General features: G+C 40.0%; 1 protein-coding gene across 1 annotated transcript in view; it reads left to right on the top strand.

Moving 5' to 3' along the window:
- Window positions 1–497: 497 nt before the first annotated feature.
- Window positions 498–15,705, top strand: part of glra1 (glycine receptor, alpha 1) — a 239,053-nt gene continuing 223,845 nt past the window's right edge. The window contains exon 1 of the mRNA XM_041797891.1: window positions 498–553. Coding sequence (XP_041653825.1) covers window positions 498–553 — 56 coding nt within the window. The remainder of the gene's footprint in view (window positions 554–15,705) is intronic.

The following is a 15,705-nucleotide window of genomic DNA, read 5'->3' as shown; positions in this document are numbered from 1 at the left end:
GGATTTGGGGATTTTACGCACAGTTTTTAAGACCTCTGGAGACACTGAGACGCATTTACGCAGCTCTTTTTTTGATGGAATATGTCTGATTTCCTCTTTACGCGCTGTGGATCGCACAGACTGGACTTAAGAGGGTCTAATTGTGTGTCAATTAACAGCAGCCTGTGAGCCTAACCATCTCACATCCTTCCTCCTCCCCTCTCTGCCCCCCACCCCCCCCGCCCCAAGAGCCAAAACCTGGACGAGCTTCCTCCTTGCAGCCTGGGTACCACTGCCTGCCTCTGTCCGTGGTCCTGAACGCAGTTCCGGGCTGGATTTTTGTGGATTTTCGCGAGCATGATTTCACGGCTTGTGAGGTCATGAACATTGCCGGCTCACCTTGGAGGTCATAAACCATAATCACAGCCCCCCCTCCCCTCTCCTCCTCTTCCTCCTCCTCTTCCACCACTAAAGGATTTTTTTTTCTATCCTCCAAAAACAAAATGAGACTGGCCAAAATGTGCCGACTAAACGCACTGGGGATCTATTTGTGGGAAACGGTAGTGTTTATCAGGTAAGCAGAGGCATGGAGTGGACTTTATGAGTGATGTGGGTGTAATTTGATCAAATTGAAATTTGCATTTTTATTGCTTTGCTGCCGTTTGGGGACGTGCATGAAAATTAGAGCTCCCTTCAGAAGTCCTGCAGAGGGAAAATGAATCCAGGTGGAGCTGGGGAAAGTTGCCTTTGGGGTTGGCTGTGTTGCTGCTCATGTGCACGTGAAGTCTGCACGTACAAGTGTGTTAAATTAAAAGGCGATGGATCCACGTAGGGGGGTCAAAGAGCGACCACTAGTGGGCGGTTTGTGTGCAGGACGAGCTCCTCCAGAGTGTCAACAGGCATGTGGAGAGAGGAGAGGAGTCTGAGGGCTCTGTGTTGTGACATTTAGATGATGCTTTTATTTATGACTCCTGAAGCTCTAATCAGCAAATAAAGTCATGTTTCAGCCTCAGTGTAGAGAGGAGTCGGCTGTCAGGGTTCCCTCTGTTTTCTTAAGATCATTTCAGAACCTTTTAGAGAGTGGATCATGCACAAACACAGATATGTTCCTCTCTGAGGAAGCCTGATGCAAAAGCTGTGCGGTCTGTGGCCACAGCCATGAACACTAGATGATTATAACGATGACGAAGTCGTCACACAGTGATGCATTTATTCCTACATGCATTAACTGATTTTATTGTAATGATGGTTTGGGGAGTTTTAACCTCACTTCTCCTCTTTAATCTCTAAGAAATGAAAAATAACCGTGAGGCTGCAGCTATCAGTTACTGAAGTTCTCATGTTCTGCTGATTTTTCCATTATTCATGCGATGAAATGTAGTTTTGCTTTATGCCGTTGGTTCTGAACTGGTAGTCAGGACTGAGGCTGCACAGTTAATGTAATCACAGTTGTGATGTCATGCTTTGAAATTACATAACAGCATAAAAGGCTGCAATTATTTTTCTAAGGAGAACTTGAGAGGTTCACAGAATAGCTGCAGAGAGGCCTTTAGGTTTACTATTGCACTTTGTAGCAGCGCCTTTATTTAAAAAAGGAAAAAAAAAAACTTCAATTTAAATTGTTTTGAAAGCAGCACTGTAAAAATTTATTTGTATTTTAATGCTACTATATTTGCACATTACGTGTTGCAGTGTTAATTTCGACTAAAACTCTGACTAAAACCATTCATCAACAGCCTTTTTTTCCATGACAAAAACTAGACTAAGACTAACAAAAACAGATCTGTGATGACTAGAACTGACAAAAACTAAGTTTAGTTTTCATCAAGATGACTAAAACTAGACTAAACTGTAATTTAGTTTTCACTGGACATTCAAAATCTGTGATATTTCTCCACTGCGGGTAAATCTGTCAAAAAGCATCTATAGCTCTTCTACCTCTCAGCTGTAGAAAGCAGGGACCCCAGGTTCAGCCGAGTGCAGAGAGCACACTACCATGATCTGGTACCAGATTTAGGCAAGAGAATAAATGCTTGGACTAAAAGTAAAGACTAAAATGTGAGGACTTTTAATCAACTAGAACTAAACTAAAATGTTTTTGAGTGTTCGTCGACTAAAACTAGACTAAAACTAAAAAGGACAGAAATGACTAAAATGTGACTTAAACTAAAATGCATTTCATTTAGAGACTAAACTGAAATTAAAAATAGCTGCCAAAATGAACACTGGACAGCACTGCAGTTGGAGCTAACAATGCTAGCAGAGAGAAAACAACTGTTCGTCAGCGTTTAGCCACAGTTTGACTTGATTATGTTTGGCTGCCATGAGTAGCTTTAACCTCAGCATCCCATTCATTATCAAACCATCTCAAAAATCCCCAGCATACATTTGAAAGCAGCACTCCATACCTCAGTTAAATCTCCAATCTTAAATCTTATCATGTAAGACAAGCTAGTGAGCTAGCATGTTAGCTTTAGCAACCAGCCAAATATGTGTCGACCCTTTTAAAAAACACAAAGTAAATCTTTTAACAAAAGAAAAACCACAGTAAGCAGCCATCAGTGACTCATATGTTTACATTTGAAGCATAATATTTGGTACTTTATTTATATTTTATATTTATATATTACATTACCTTAATGTCATCCAGTCTGCAGGTGCTTCTATGTAAGATGGCTGAGGGGATGTTTATGGGGTATTTATGACTCCTGGAGCTCATAGCAGCAAAGAAAGGCATAAATACTCATGTTTCAGATGATGTGAGTCATGTCAGGAGGAAGCTGTTGACTTTCCTGCATGCTTGAAGGCAGAGTTTTGTCTTTAAATGAAAATAACTATTAGTTTTTGTTTTGGTAGTTTTAGTCTAGAGAAAGCTGACAAAAGCTAAAGATATTTTACATGAGTGTAGTCAGTAAAAGTCTAAACATGTAAGGCATTATTTTTTAGTCAAATCGTATTCTTAAATGATGTGACAAAGCACACTGGTGTTTCTTCAGGCAGCTCTGACAGTGAAAAAAAGGCAAGGAGGGGCAAATATGGGTCAAAAGGGGTAAAAATGGGCAGAAAAAGTAGTGATTGAGAAAGTGTCAAAAATGCATTTAACATAGCATGATGGGGGGAAGTGATAAACCCGGCTTAAAATGTGGTAAAGGGGTAAAAAAATATGCAAAATAGATTAAAAATGGATAATTATAGTGTCAAAAATGGGTTAAAAGTGTGCAAACTTGTTTCAAAAAGCTAATAATAGACGCAAATTTAAGTGGCAAGATGGGGGAAAAGAGGTTAAAATGGGAACTTTTAATGTTTAAACTGAGGTAACTGTCATTGAATTTTACATCCACACATGAATACAACTATAATAACAAAATATGCTGTAACAAATATTAAAGAGGCTGTTCTGCATGGATAGGAACACAGTGTGCCTTAAGAATCTGGCTGGATCTCGGATGTGCCTCGGGCAAAAATAAAAGCTTAGAAAAACAACAACTCTAAACAAATTTTTAAGGCAAAATGTAGAATAAATATTACTGTATTGAGTGCATTCATAATATACACTAACAGAACTGAGGCTGAGTGATTAATGGAAATATAGATCACATCATTCAAACTGCACAAGGTGCAATATTTCTGTAACCTGAAATGTGTGTTCAAATACCAGTTAATGTACATTGTTTTCTCTGCAGCAGGACATATTATGCATTTTGCAAACATTAAAGTGTTAGTGTTTCTAGAATAGTTAGCAAGAAAATCCTGCTTTCCTTATTTTTGTACGTTTTTAGCAGTTAAAATGAGAATGACAAAATTATCATTGACATTTTGTGTCAAATTTGCAAAATGGCTCAAAATAACCACAATTACATTTATGTTTAAAGGTGAATGAAGGACTTTAAATTGTAAAAGAGAAAGGAATCTTAATTTTGTATTGATTGCATCAGTGACCTTATTGATATCCCTGCAGGATCTGGGGGTGTCACAGATGCCTAAAAAGAACTAAGAATATTTTTTGAATTACACTGATGCCACTTTACACCAATTTGACCCAATGTTGACCCTTTTTCATCACTTTTTAACACCAATTTTGCCAATTTTAAGTCATTTTTGCCACTTCAAACAAATTTTGTCCATTTTAAACCCTTTTTACCATTTTTCCTGCCTAGTTCTAAACCAATTCTTGCCACTCTCTGCCTATTGTTACCTTTGTTGACCCATTTTTGCCACTATGAACCACTTTTTACACCTTCTTTTGCCCATTTAACCACAGTTAAACCATTTTTGCCAGTTTATATCGATTTCCTTTCCCATTCCACCTAATTTCCACCAATTTCTTGAGATCCAATGCCATTTAAGCCACTTTTTAATCCGCCTTTACCACTTTTTGTGCCTGTTTTTGCCACTTTTAACCCATTTATGTTATTTAAATATCCAATTTCACCAACTTTTTCACCATTTTTGCTATTTTTAACCATTTTTTTGCTATTGAAACCCATTTTGATAGGTTTTTAAACAAGTTACAAGTAGGTTTTAAACATTTTTTATTTTCAAGAAGGCCATCTACAACACAAATGAATTAATAATTTGTTTCTTTGATAAGAGTCGTTATTATTCAGGTCAACTATAATAAACTTTACAATTGACCATGATTGTGCTGACCTCCATGGTCCCCCAGTTTGGCTGTCCCAGAAACCTCCCCCTTTATCCCTCCTGATGGGTGGTCTTATCTGCTCATGACTATTCTTGAATGTTCCTGGCTGTGTTCAACCACCTTCAGTTACAGTGGGGGTCCACGGTCTCTGACACCACTCCTAAACCGCTCCTAAAGGTGTCTGTTTCATGCCAAAAGAAAGAACATGTGACCATTTCCAGTCAAATCCTTGCACCAGATTTCCAGTTCTCTGTCTTTCCTGGAGAAACGTTCTCATTAGTCTCAGCCGTTCAATAAAACCATTATTTGTTGTGACGTTCAGGTTGTAATTTCTTCTTTCATTACAAGCGATCCATTAATCGATCCACAAGTCATCCTGCTGCCGCTGCATCACTTCTACATCCAGCCTGACCCACAAAACACCAACCAAAAAGAAAACAACAGATCAATTTAACAGCAATCTTCCTTATTTCGTGATTTATTGTACTTTTGCTTCGTAATGTGAGATCCTCCAGCAGCTACAGCTGGCCGTTTTTCTGCACGTTTTCCTTTTCCCCCTCCTTGTGTGCACCCATGTTGAGTTTGAGGTCAGCTCCGGTCCCTCTCTCTGCTGGAAGCAACATTTACTCATCCCTGCTGCCTCCAAAGTTGCCTATTCATCAAGGCCCTCTCGCATGCAGAGCCCCCCAGCATCCAAATCCTCCTGTCATCCTTGCAGCAGTTCAGACGGGGTATTTCAGAATGCTGATTTTGCAGTTGGACGCTTAAACAGGATGTTTCTTCAAAAATTACTTTATTTAATGACAAATGAGGAAAAGGTTGTGAAGTCATCGTCATGTGCTGGAATGATGTGGACTGGACTCGTTTGTAACCTTTGTGCTGATTGAAAGATTTTAGTGGATTTAAATGTTATCTGAGACTCGTTCATTGATGTTCATTTTGTTCCACTTTGTCAGTGCTTGTGTTCAGAAAATATAGCTTAATATTAGTCTTGTGAAACTATGTTTACAGATACTTAATGCAGTCTGAAACACACACATCCATTTTATTTTAAAGAAGAAGGAAGATATTTGTTTCCCTTGATGTTTGATTTTAAAGTGCATATTGGTATCACTCTTATGAATTGCATCAAAAATGGCAAAGCTAGATTTTCATGCTTGAAAAATTATGTATCAAAAGAATTAAAAATGTAATTTTATTTACAGAAAGGCAGTACAAGAATTTGAAAAAGAGGGTGCAACAAACTTTATGCTCTAATCAAGGAGGCAAGCATTAAGGAAGTGAAGCTTTATGCAATAAAGGAGGAGGCTGGTGTGGAGGAGGTGAAGCTTTATGCTATAAAGGAGGAGGCTGGTGTGGAGGAGGTGAAGCTTTATGCTATAAAGGAGGAGGTGAAGCTTTATGCCATCAAGGAGGAGGCTGGAGTGCAGGAGGTGAAGCTTTATGCAGTAAAAGAGGAGGCTGGAGTGGAGGAGGTGAAGCTTTATGCAGTAAAAGAGGAAGCTGGAGTGGAGGAGGTGCAGCTTTATGCAGTAAAAGAGGAGGCTGGAGTGGAGGAGGTGAAGCTTTTCTGACAGCAGCAGTGTTAACATTCTGTGAGAAGGACGTCATATTTGAATATGCTGCCAAGAGAGAGGCTTGATTGGCTGTGGGAGCTTGGAGGCCAGCTAATCATGGCTGGGCATATAACTACTGTGTCCTGCATTATCTAATGCTAAACTTCGTTTAATTAAACTGTAGGCTCTGTATTTTGAAAGGTATTGTATTGTTAAATTCTTACTAATACATAGCTGTTTTTTTATTAAGTTTAACACAGTGGATTTGATGGGTATTTTTCAAGCTTTAAGACCTCTTTAAATTAAAGCTGCCATGAAAAATTGATTATCTGTCAGTTTTTTAAAAGGCTGCTAGTATTTTGAGGCTTAATTAGAAGGTGTGAGTAGTTTCTAAGAAGTAAAAAATATGAATATATTTTCTTGTATCCATTTAAATACTTTATCCATATGGTATGTCTTGAATAACCATCTAAGCCACCCTTTTCACTGATCCATGCTTCATCCCTGATAACACCACAATGATAGTGGTAAATCTTCTCCTCCTCCACCCCAGCCTCCTCCTTTATAGTCTAAAGTTTTCTGTTGCGCCCTCATTGCATTAAATTTGACATGTATTATTTATGTGGGTTTTTCTAGCCATGCACTCCCTGGAAAGCTAAAAGATGCTGCTTGACTAAGCCAGGGAGAATCTTTTGAGCCGAGCCTTGTTGCAGTAATATATGAAACATCAGACCTTACTAATTAGTAGCATCACTTACAATGCTTATCCATACAGGGAGAAAGAATATAATAGGATTTTATGGGGTTTTATCAAAGATTTATCTGCACTATTAGAAGATTTTGCAGCAGATAAATGAGATGGGCAGCCGAAGAGAATTTGGATTCTCAAGGTGTTTGGCGTTAGGCCACTTTGGGACGCCTAATGCATCATCAACAAGGTGAATGCATTTAATAAAGAGTGAAGGAGTATCAGGTGTCAGTGCCCTTCACTGGCTGTAAATTGCTCTCCTGGGATCATGAATAACAGCTGCAGGTGGGAGGACTAAGCTCACTAAGTTCAGAAAACAAGTAAAAGTATAAAAATACTTTATTTCAAATAAGTCATTTAACTCTTCATTGAACGCATAAAAGATAATGTAGATGAGCTCAAATCCTGATCAGCTTAATTAACATATATTAAGGGCAAGAAACTGAGCAGAATGGGCTTTTCAAAATGATAATTTTTTTTTATCTTTGACTTCTGCCAAACTAACCGGATATGTGCTGGTAAGAACCAGGATTGGGGTTCAAATCTGAAACTGGTGCATACAGGACTGCAGCTTCTGTGTTCGTATACATGCCTGACCAACTGAGCTAAACCGGCACCATCTTCTGTTAAATCTTAACAGTATAACTGACTTTTAAACAATGTAGAGCTTCTGATATGTTCCCACAGCTCTGCAGAGCACAGTCCTGGGTCGTGATCATAAGAAGCGTCTCTTCCTCTCTCCATCACCGTGCAGCAGGTTGGCATGGATGGGCTGTCTTACACAGCAAGATTAAATCACAGACTTGTATATCCATGAGTTTATCAATCCTGCTTTTGTGTGCTGTTAGATATTCTCTTTGGGGAGCAGGTTACAGATTTAATATTTCCCCATCTTTGCTGTGCACAAAATTTCTTTGAAAATGGTTCATAGCCTGTACTGGATGCCAGAATCAAAATCAGAGTAGATTAGAGTAAATAGAAGCCTGTGTTATTAGCCTATACTGTGCATAGTTGTTTCAATAAGTTTTGCACTTCTACCATCTGTTGATTTGGAATAAATGTGCAAAAGTTACTGCATGGAGTTCTTACATCTCTTGGAGGATTTAGTCTACCCTGACAGATAGAAATGAGGTGCAGTGACCCCTGACTGTGAGCCATATAAACCTTTTCAAACACGTAGTTTGACCTCCATGAAGAAGTGATAGCTTTTGTTTTGTACTGTGTTTGTCAAAGAGTTTATAGAAAAACAGGAGGCTCAATTTTTGATGAAACTTGATGACTTGAAACTTGATGAAACTTGACTACAGTCTATGATTTGAATACAACTCCAGACATTAAACTACCACTGTGTGACGTCTTAACCAATCAGATCAAGCAATTTTGCTCTCCCCAGACTTGGGTGTAGGCTCCAGTCAGTATGGTTGTGTCACAGGTTTAAACTAAGTATATTTACCTCTGCCAAGGAGGTCATGTGATCAGCAGGGTTTGTCAGTTACTTAGTTAGTTTGTTAGCTACATAACTGAAAAAGCTGTGAACGGATTTTGATGAAATTTTCAGGAAATTTCAGAAATGGCGTAAGGAAGAAACTGATTAGATTTTGGGACTGATCCGGTTCACCATCTGGATCCAGGTATTTTTTAAATGATTCTTTACTTTTGGGAGATAGGGCTAATGGCTGAGGTCTGCTCTGTTACCACGTTACACCAGGAGATGGCAGACATGAGTAACTTCAATCCCAGCAGAATTTTTGGCTGTGCTTCTATTCAAAGTTTTGAAGTATATGGAGTTTGAAAGATGCACGCCCGGTCGAGGAGACAGGTCGGAGTGTAACAGAGAGAAAGACAGCGAATTGTATTGAATACTCACAATGCTGGGAGGAATAGAGGAATATACACCCTCTGACGTGACTTTCACACGTAGCAAAGCCAATGCTTTGCCTCACTGTGTTTCCACCCCACTGGGGAGGGAGTAATTGGTGAGTTAAATTTTGGGAGTGATCCGGTTCACCATCTGGATCCAGGAATTTTTTTAAAGGATTCTTCACTGTTGGGAGATAGGGCTAAAGGTGGAGGTCTGCGCTCTCTGAGTGCTTTTCTAGTTTTATATAGTTTTGTGAGTGCACTTAACAGTTTTAGTTTTTTGTTTTTCTTTTTTTTTTTCTTTTTGATAAAGCTTAGTTTGTATTTAATTTCAGTAAACAAAGATGATTTTTGAATTTTAGTTTTAGCTATTTTTTTAGTTTTAGTTCACTATAATAACCTTGCTAAGTTGGCTAAATTTGTCCTGTGAACACTGGTAAACCCATCAAAACTAGCTCATCAATACTAGCAGTCTGAAGTGCTGGTATCCCAGCTGGCCCGTGTACAGCTCTTTTGGACCGGGATCTTATGCTAGAATCCCTGAAATCTTATATCTGATTCAACCCACAATGACTCGTCAATAGCAGAATGAACATGGAAAAAAAAGACAAGTAAGTGTTCCTGGAGTATTAAATGGATGCTGCTGCATATCTGAATATCACTGAACTGAACCTTTGGCCTTGGTTTGGGGTCTCTGGATGCATTTAAGGTCTGTGTTTAGGATATATATGCAATCACAAATTCAAGCTACATAAACTTCATATTTCTGAGAAACTACATCATTTTTTCTTTGGCTTGTTTTCCACTCTGGGAGCAAGGTAGGAGCTGGCAATGAGTCTATTTACTCTTACCCACTGTTTCTGCTAATTTACACAGAATGCATATTGTATGCAAATATCTCACAATATAATTTGCTAATGTGTTTTGCTGTTGTTCTGCATTTCCAACCTGCAGGCGCCTTACACATTTCGCTTTATTGCATCATGCGTGGATATTATTTCCCTGCACGGCCTCCGAGGTATTTCATTATGTGAGCTATCAAAGGCATTTTTCTACCTGCTGCAGAGACCTCCTCATTTCTATTGAGTAAGGCAGCCGTTTACATTTGGGATGGGAGCCTTGGCTGCTGGTGTTTGGAGGAGGGGGGTGGCCACGGGAGTTTTGCATTCAGCACACACTGTTTAGTTAATGAACCAGAGTCTGGATATTGCCGTCTCAGCTCCTCGGGCCCAGACTCTGCAGTTCCCCGCTTAATTGATATCTCTTCCCCTCCGTCCCGACCCAGACCCCCCGCACCTCATTCCACATTCAGCCTTATTACTAAACATTGATTAGCCTGTCAATGGCCGGGGCCAGTCCTGATGAATACACATTTAATGCTCGCACATATCTCTCCTCTCTCTCTCTGTCCCCGCTCCTATTATTCGTCAAAGAAGCTGCAGAGGAGAGCTCAGACTTTAGATTGAGATTGGACCCCGAGGACATTCATCTCAACAAAACCTTTAATCTTGCATTCAGGTTTAAATCTGTGAATTCTGTCAGGAAAGGTAAAAAAAAAAAAAGTGGCGAGAAAGTGAGATAATTTCCCCTGCTGCCACCTGCCTCTGCTCCTATTTACTAAAGTTTTTCAATCAAGTAGTCCAACTTTTCCAACAAAGAGAAGATCCATATTCAGAGCACTTCTAGAAGTTTGAAGAGCGTCAAAGAAAGAAATGAAAGTGATTCCTGATCTCTTTCTATTCAGACCTCTCTGAATAACCTATGAAATAATCACACTCTGCTGCAATAATACAGAGATACTGTAGACCAATGACAGTGCTGGCCTTGGAAGTGTAGCTAGACTAAACTGGCTGTTTTATGTCTTATTTAATCATATTTAGAACTAAATTTGACTCAAACTGAGGACCAGAGCAGCAGGAAATTCCTTTCTGTCCATCACAAAGGATTGCAAACAGTGGATGGATTATATTTTACTTTGAATGTTGGTGCAAGCAAAACTAGAAGTCCACTTTGGCTCCATGCATAAACCTCTGGATAGGGTTTAAGGCTGCATGAACTTATGTAACAGCATAGATTCCAAAATCAGGGTTAACCCTTTGGGCACCAGAGTTTTTTCAAGAAAAAATTAAGGTTTGATATCAAGATTTCAAAAGGCTGTAGCTTGAAAGTGGTTAGAGATAAAGGCATACTGTAAATGAGAAAAATCTTCAGTATGACCCAGAGTTTGTGATGGGAGTAAATTCACTCATCTAATTTACATATTCTGACATTACCAGGCAGCCTCCACCACCATTGGCTGTGCGTTTTATCCCATGGCTTCTACTCTAGGTTTCTACCACGTCTCTCACAGTATTTTGATACCACCCCAAGATACCCCCACCACATTCCCACGTTCACCCACCACGACGTTTGCCGATTACTCCCATCCTGGTAGGTGGTAAGCACGGTGAGGCAAAGCATTGGCTTTGCTGTGTGTGGACTGGCATGGCACACGGACTGTCTGTCGATGCCAACATAAGCACCGACAGTCTCACCCATTTTCTCACCAGATGACTGAAAGTCATGTCAGAGGGTGAATATTCCTCTATTCCTCCCAGCATTGTGAGTATTCTCGCTACAATTCGCTGTCTTTCTCTCTATTACGCTCCAACTCGTCTCCTCGACCGGGCGTGCGTCTTTCCAACTCTATAAACTCCATAACTTTGGATAGAAACACACCCACAAATGCTGCTGGAATTGAAGTTACTCATGCCCACCATCTCCTGGTGTAAAGTACTAACAACATTAGGCACCATATTTGCAGCTAGAGCCTGTTTAATTCAGCAATGTTGCTTGTCGCAGTTTTGCAGCTTTGGCGCTTAAAGGGTAAAATATGAAACAAAACAAGGGATGGTACTATAAGCTTTTGTTGCAGCCTGTGTCAGTCTAAAAGATCCATGTATGCTCTTCTTACTGCCCAGATACTCAGGCTTGTTGAGTTAAACATTAGAGAATTAACCCACTAAAATTTTTCATCTCACACGTTCCACAACATATTTAGAAAATTAACCTTCCTCGTTGTGTTTCGCTGCTCTGGCTTGAACTGTTGGGTATTGTGCTGCTGCCATGATTAGCTCTGGTATTGCAAAGTTTGCTCTGTGTCTTTAAGCTTTCAGAGAACGTGCAAAAAAGGAGACAGAATGAAAACAGAAAGCTCCAGACTTATTCAACTCATCTGTACAGCATAAATGAGTCTTTTTTCTTCAAATCGGCCACCTTGGTCTGAGACATTATCTTGGAAACCAGAGTCATAGTGCATGGGACAGTGGATTGGTAGTTAGCTGAAACAGTAGCTCTTTGTGATGATGGTGCAGTGGATACAATGCCGTGCATAATTTTAGCCACGTTTAGGCCAAAAGCTGCAGCTGAAGTAAGGTGTAGATGTGAGTGATGGGAATTCCAGCTCTTTTCAATGATCCGGATCATTTGGCTCAGCTCAGCAAAAAGAGTCAGCTCTTTGAGCTGGCTCGTTCATTAAAGACCCATCACTATGTGGGGAGTAAGCTGCCTAGGGGCACCATCGAGCAAGGAGGGGGATTGCCACAACCCAGTTGTGCTCTGGATGTCCTTGCATTTTACCAGGGGCATGGGAAAATAACCTGTTGAAAAAATAACAAAGTCCACACCTTGGAGTGGAGTAAGGGATGGATGTTGCCTGTATGCATGGCCTAGGGCAGTGTTTCCCAACCATATTTCTTTTGAGTGCCCCCTACGTGTACCTAAAAAAAAGCCGAAGAAAGAAGAAAAAGTGACACACTGCCACCAAAAATCAACGTAGATTTTAATTCTTTCACTGATTAAACCTTAAAAATGTCCATGCATGCTTTTCTTATTCAAAGACTTTTGTATAAACTACTTAATAACTGCTTTATCATGGTTTTTGTCAATATTTGCAAATCTAATGTTGGCAGCCCCAGAGCAGACAAAACCTCGTGTCCCTACTAAGATCTTTGGCGCCCCCCCCTCCCGGACCCCAGATTGGGAACCAGGCCTAGGGTACCATTTAGACAGGGAGTAGGGTCACAGGCTTGTGCTGTGGATATCCCAGGGGCCTGACAGCCAATGGTTGCAAGGCCTGGACGAAAGAGATGCTGTCAGGATGTGTCAAGCTTGACTCTGGCCGCCCCCCCACCCCCTCCAGCCCCAGGTTGTGGCACATCAGGCTCTGTGATGAATCCTTAGTGCCCGTCATGCCTCAAACGTATGCACATGACTGTAGATTAGTTAAATGTGTGTGTTAGTTACAGGGCTGCTTGATAATGGCGAATCAGTGAGAATTACTCTGCTTGATATTGAGATCACATTTATGCAAATTTACAAGACACTCCAGGGAGAACAGCGGCTGTTAGGGCCGCTCAATCACAGCGAAAATTTTTATCAAGATTGTTTTTCTTGGAATTGGGAACCTGATTATCAAACACTGTTTGTATTACTTCTGTATCAGTGTGTGAGTTTCAAATGAAACATCACACTGCCTAGAGCAGTAGCCTCAGCCTTAGTTACCTCTCCTTGTTCCAGATCAGACTCCTAAAATCAGAGTGTTTCCACATGACAGAGGTCGTTTTATTTTTGTTATTAACCAATGCCTTTCTGTCTTCTTCTCCAGCTCTCTCTTTTTAAAGTTACCAAGTAGCCTCATGCTGTAGCTCTCTGCTCCTCACTTAAACTTAAGTGAGAGCTGTTTTGGTACTGTAAAGGAAGGAAGGGTATGGTATGCAGCAGAGTAATAATTCTATCTCTGTTGAAAAAATTTGAAACTCCATTAACGACCAAGCACTAGTTGATTATGTAAATATGTTTACAGTCAAGCATTTGTTATGTAACTTATACTTATGAGACCTAAACCAGGATCTTTAATCCCAAACCTATCCAAGACAGATACGTCCTTTAGGCCTGGTAAAGTTGATCTGATGTCTAACCTTAACCAAACTCTGTCAAGCCTTGTTATAATTGACCGCTGGTGTTTCTATAAAGAGCGAATGCTCAGGTGTAAATAACTGCAGTTCCTCAAGTGTCCACTTGAGGCTGACTGCAAAAGCTCAGAAACCTCATTAACATCTTTATTAAAAGGTAATTTTTTACAGTAAAATAAATGTGTTCATATCTTTGTTAGAGATCTGGGTCTGGTCTGAACCACTCATCCCTTCAGTGCAAACAATTAAAGGCTGATTTTTTTTAACATACAATTCAGTAACTTAATTGCAAAGAGCTTAACTTAAAGGTCACATATTTTTCTCCTGTAAGACAAGTTTATGTCGGTCTCAGCGGTCCCCAAAACATGCCTGTGAAATTTGTTGTTGAAAAAATACTCCAGTGTTGAATTTTTGCATGTCTAAGAACCCCTCTGTTTCAGCCCTGCTGTTTATGTGTCTGTAGCTTTAATTGTTAGTGAGCTGTTTGACTCCGCCCCTGACCCCACCCCTCTTGGGAAATGGATGCGGCTCTCCCGATCCTCAGGAGAGGAAGGTGGGACTTTCTTCCAAGCCAGGAGGGCCAAACAAATTTTGGGGTGGGGTTAACTCCCCACATGACATCATGAGGGGGAAATCTGAGAACGGCTTGTTTCAGCACACATTTTCTGAAAAATGGAGAAAGAGCGGGGGGCAGGAAGGGATTTTTCTGATTCTTGGGGGGACTGTGGACAGGCCAGGGGCACATATTTTTATTAGAAAAGCCTAAAAAGGTGTATTTTGCTTAATTTGTGACCTCTAACCAGCGGTGTGGTTAAGTTATCTAGTTGTCTTCAAGGAGGATCAAGCCCCGCCTGAACTTCAGTTCTTGCTCAGATGACAGTCGGTCAGTTTGAGACTGGACTTCCAATATGGTGACCAACATCCATTGGTTTCAAAACCCATCTTTGATGATGTCACACATGAACTATCTTGTTTTCTTAAAGCTTATTTTGACTCAAACTCCCAGACACATTGGACACAAAGGAGACTTGGTAGAGTTATTATGAAAGGCTGTTGCTTTAATCAGAGTTTGCACACAAAAAGCCAAATATTCTGCAGACAAATCCAGGAGAATAGGCAAAAGGCTGGGTCAGAAACAGGAAGTAATCAAACACAAGGGAACAAACAGTGAGAATGAGAATCACTCTGTGCTGACAACATGAGGGAGGGCTCTCTGGGGTTAAATGTCCAGATAATAAGGGGGTCGTCAAAGGTGGAGCGGATACAGACGGTGGGAAATCTGAAGAGCAGGACCGGAGAGATCGAGTCAGGGTAAGGAAACACACATGGAAATGTGTTGACCTAGAATGACAAATTGAGTAATGTTGACCTATTTGTTTCTATTAAAGCACGGGTGTCAAACTCAAGGTCGGGGTCCAGATGGGGTCCCGCGGTACATTTTTACCCGGCCCGCAAGATCATATCTTCATTAGAGCTGGCCTGCTGCTATGAGGCCTGCAGATTTCCTCCAGTATAAAAATGTAAGTTTAACCTTGAAGAAAAAAAAAAAAATAATAATAATCCTTGTTAAATTATTAAAACCTGAAAAAGTAGAGAGTAGAAATAATTAGAAAAAAGTAAGGAATGAGGGAAAGAAATGTGAGTGAAACTTAGAATTTTGACCTTTTAAATTCATAATTTTGACCTTTTTTCTCATATTGTGACCTTTCAGATTCACAATTTTTCATTTCAAATCAAATCTTGACCTTCTAAACTCTTAACTTTGATATTAATCCCATGTTTACACTTTTTAAACTCCTAATCAAGAATTATATCTCATATTTTGATCTTCTAGAGTCATATTTTTGAATTTTATCTTCTATTTTGACTTTTTAAACTCTTGATTTTATATTTTATCTCATATCTTGACCTTTAACCTCCTAAGACCCTGCATCCACATATGAGGACATTACATTTTGGCTTTCCTAT

Source organism: Cheilinus undulatus, linkage group 10 (assembly GCF_018320785.1).
Source record: "Cheilinus undulatus linkage group 10, ASM1832078v1, whole genome shotgun sequence".
NCBI classification, from domain to species: Eukaryota; Metazoa; Chordata; class Actinopteri; order Labriformes; family Labridae; genus Cheilinus; species Cheilinus undulatus.
This window is presented reverse-complemented; position numbering and strand designations above follow the sequence as displayed.